The sequence below is a fragment of the Lepus europaeus genome, chromosome 3 (genome assembly GCF_033115175.1).
Source record: "Lepus europaeus isolate LE1 chromosome 3, mLepTim1.pri, whole genome shotgun sequence".
Taxonomy (NCBI): Eukaryota; Metazoa; Chordata; class Mammalia; order Lagomorpha; family Leporidae; genus Lepus; species Lepus europaeus.
Window position 1 is genome coordinate 10,369,464 of NC_084829.1, and position 1,694 is coordinate 10,371,157.

Consider the following 1,694-nt stretch of genomic DNA (forward strand, 5'->3'; position numbering starts at 1 on the left):
ATACATTTTTGTCAAATTTTGTTTTATATCTTTGTCAAACCAATAGTTAAGAATACTGTACTACTGAGTCCAGCACTGTGGTGTAGCGGGTAAAGCCACTGCCTGCAGTGCTGGCATCCCATATGGGTGCTGGTTCAAGTCCCAGTGCTCCACTTCTGATCCAGCTCTCTGCTATGGCCTGGGAAAGCAGTGGAAAATGGCCCAAATCCTTGAGCCCCTGCATCCATGTGAGAGACCTGGAAGAAGCTCCAGAATCCTGGCTTTGGATCAGTGCAGCTCCAGCCATTGCAGCCATTTGGAGAGCGAACCAGCAGATAGAAGAACTCTCTCTCTCCCTCCCTCTCTCTCTCTTTCTCTCCTCTCTCTGCCTCTGCCTGTTTGCTGTAACTCTGCCTTTCAAATAAATAAATACATCTTTTTTAAAAAGTTGTACTACTATAGTTTTAATGATCTGTGATTATTTTCAAATTTACTATATATGGGTGGAAATGGTCATCTTTCCATTTGATTATTGCTCGTAGTCCTTACCTAGATTCCTGCTAGCCTAGGGTTTTTTTGTTTTTTTACTTGTTGAACTCTTTATTCGTCGACCATTAAGCCCTTGATTGTAATGTAAATTAAAAATATGTTATCTCAAAAACTTGAAGAAAGGAAGGGAAGGAGGGAGGGAAGGAGGAAATGTGGGAGGGAGATAGGAGAGAGATAGAGGAAGGGGATGTCGTTATACTCTTAGAATTATATCTATGAACTATATTGAATCTGCTGAAAACTAAAAAAAGACATTCTGACGTTATTAAAAAATAAAATCTCTGTTAAAACATATGGCTTTAATTTTGTAGCCGTACAGTTAAGTCTGAGTTCAGGACTAGAACCTTTGTAGTTGAGTCGATCTCCACAACGCCTAAAAGGAGTTGTGATTCTCATCAGAGCAATACTAAAAGAAATATAAAAGTTGACTTACAAATGTGATTTTCTAGAGAGCAGGACATCCAACTTCCTAGTGAGGACCTTTGAAAAACGAGCAACAGAAGTGCGAATTAAGAATGGGTGATGTGGAGAAAGGCAAGAAGATTTTTGTTCAGAAATGTGCCCATGCCACACTGTTAAAAAGGGAGGCAAGCACAAGACTGGACCAAATCTCCATTATCTATTTGAGCAGGAGACAGGTCAGGCTCTTGGATTCTCCTACACAGATGCCAACATGTACAAAGGCATCGCCTGGGGAGAGGACACTCTGATGGAGTATTTGGAGAATCTCAAGAAACAAATCCTTGGAACCAAAATGATCTTCACTGGCATTAAGAAGAATGAAAGTCTGACTTGATAGGTTATCTCAAAAAAGCTACTTAGAATACTTGGCCACTGCCTTCTTTATGACAAAACAGGAATGTCTCGTGACTTTATATATATATATATATATATATAACTTAATTCTCATAAACCAGAATTCAGGTGATGAATGGCTGACACAATTTTTTTTTTTTTTTTTTGGACAGGCAGAGTGGACAGTGAGAGAGAGAGAGACAGAGAGAAAGGTCCACCTTTGCCGTTGGTTCACCCTCCAATGGCCGCTGCGGCCGGCGCATCTCGCTGATCCGAAGCCAGGAGCCAGGTGCCTCTCCCGGTCTCCCATGTGGGTGCAGGACCCAAGCATTTGAGCCATCCTCCACTGCCTTCCCGGGCCATAGCAGAGA

At 41.8% G+C, this 1,694-nt stretch overlaps 1 protein-coding gene across 1 annotated transcript; it reads left to right on the plus strand.

Annotated features, from left to right (window-relative positions):
* Positions 1 to 1,084: 1,084 nt before the first annotated feature.
* On the plus strand, positions 1,085 to 1,324 carry LOC133756734 (cytochrome c-like). Its single transcript, XM_062187327.1, has one exon. The coding sequence runs from the start codon at positions 1,085 to 1,087 to the stop codon at positions 1,322 to 1,324; it is 240 nt and encodes a 79-aa protein (XP_062043311.1).
* Positions 1,325 to 1,694: the final 370 nt, after the last annotated feature.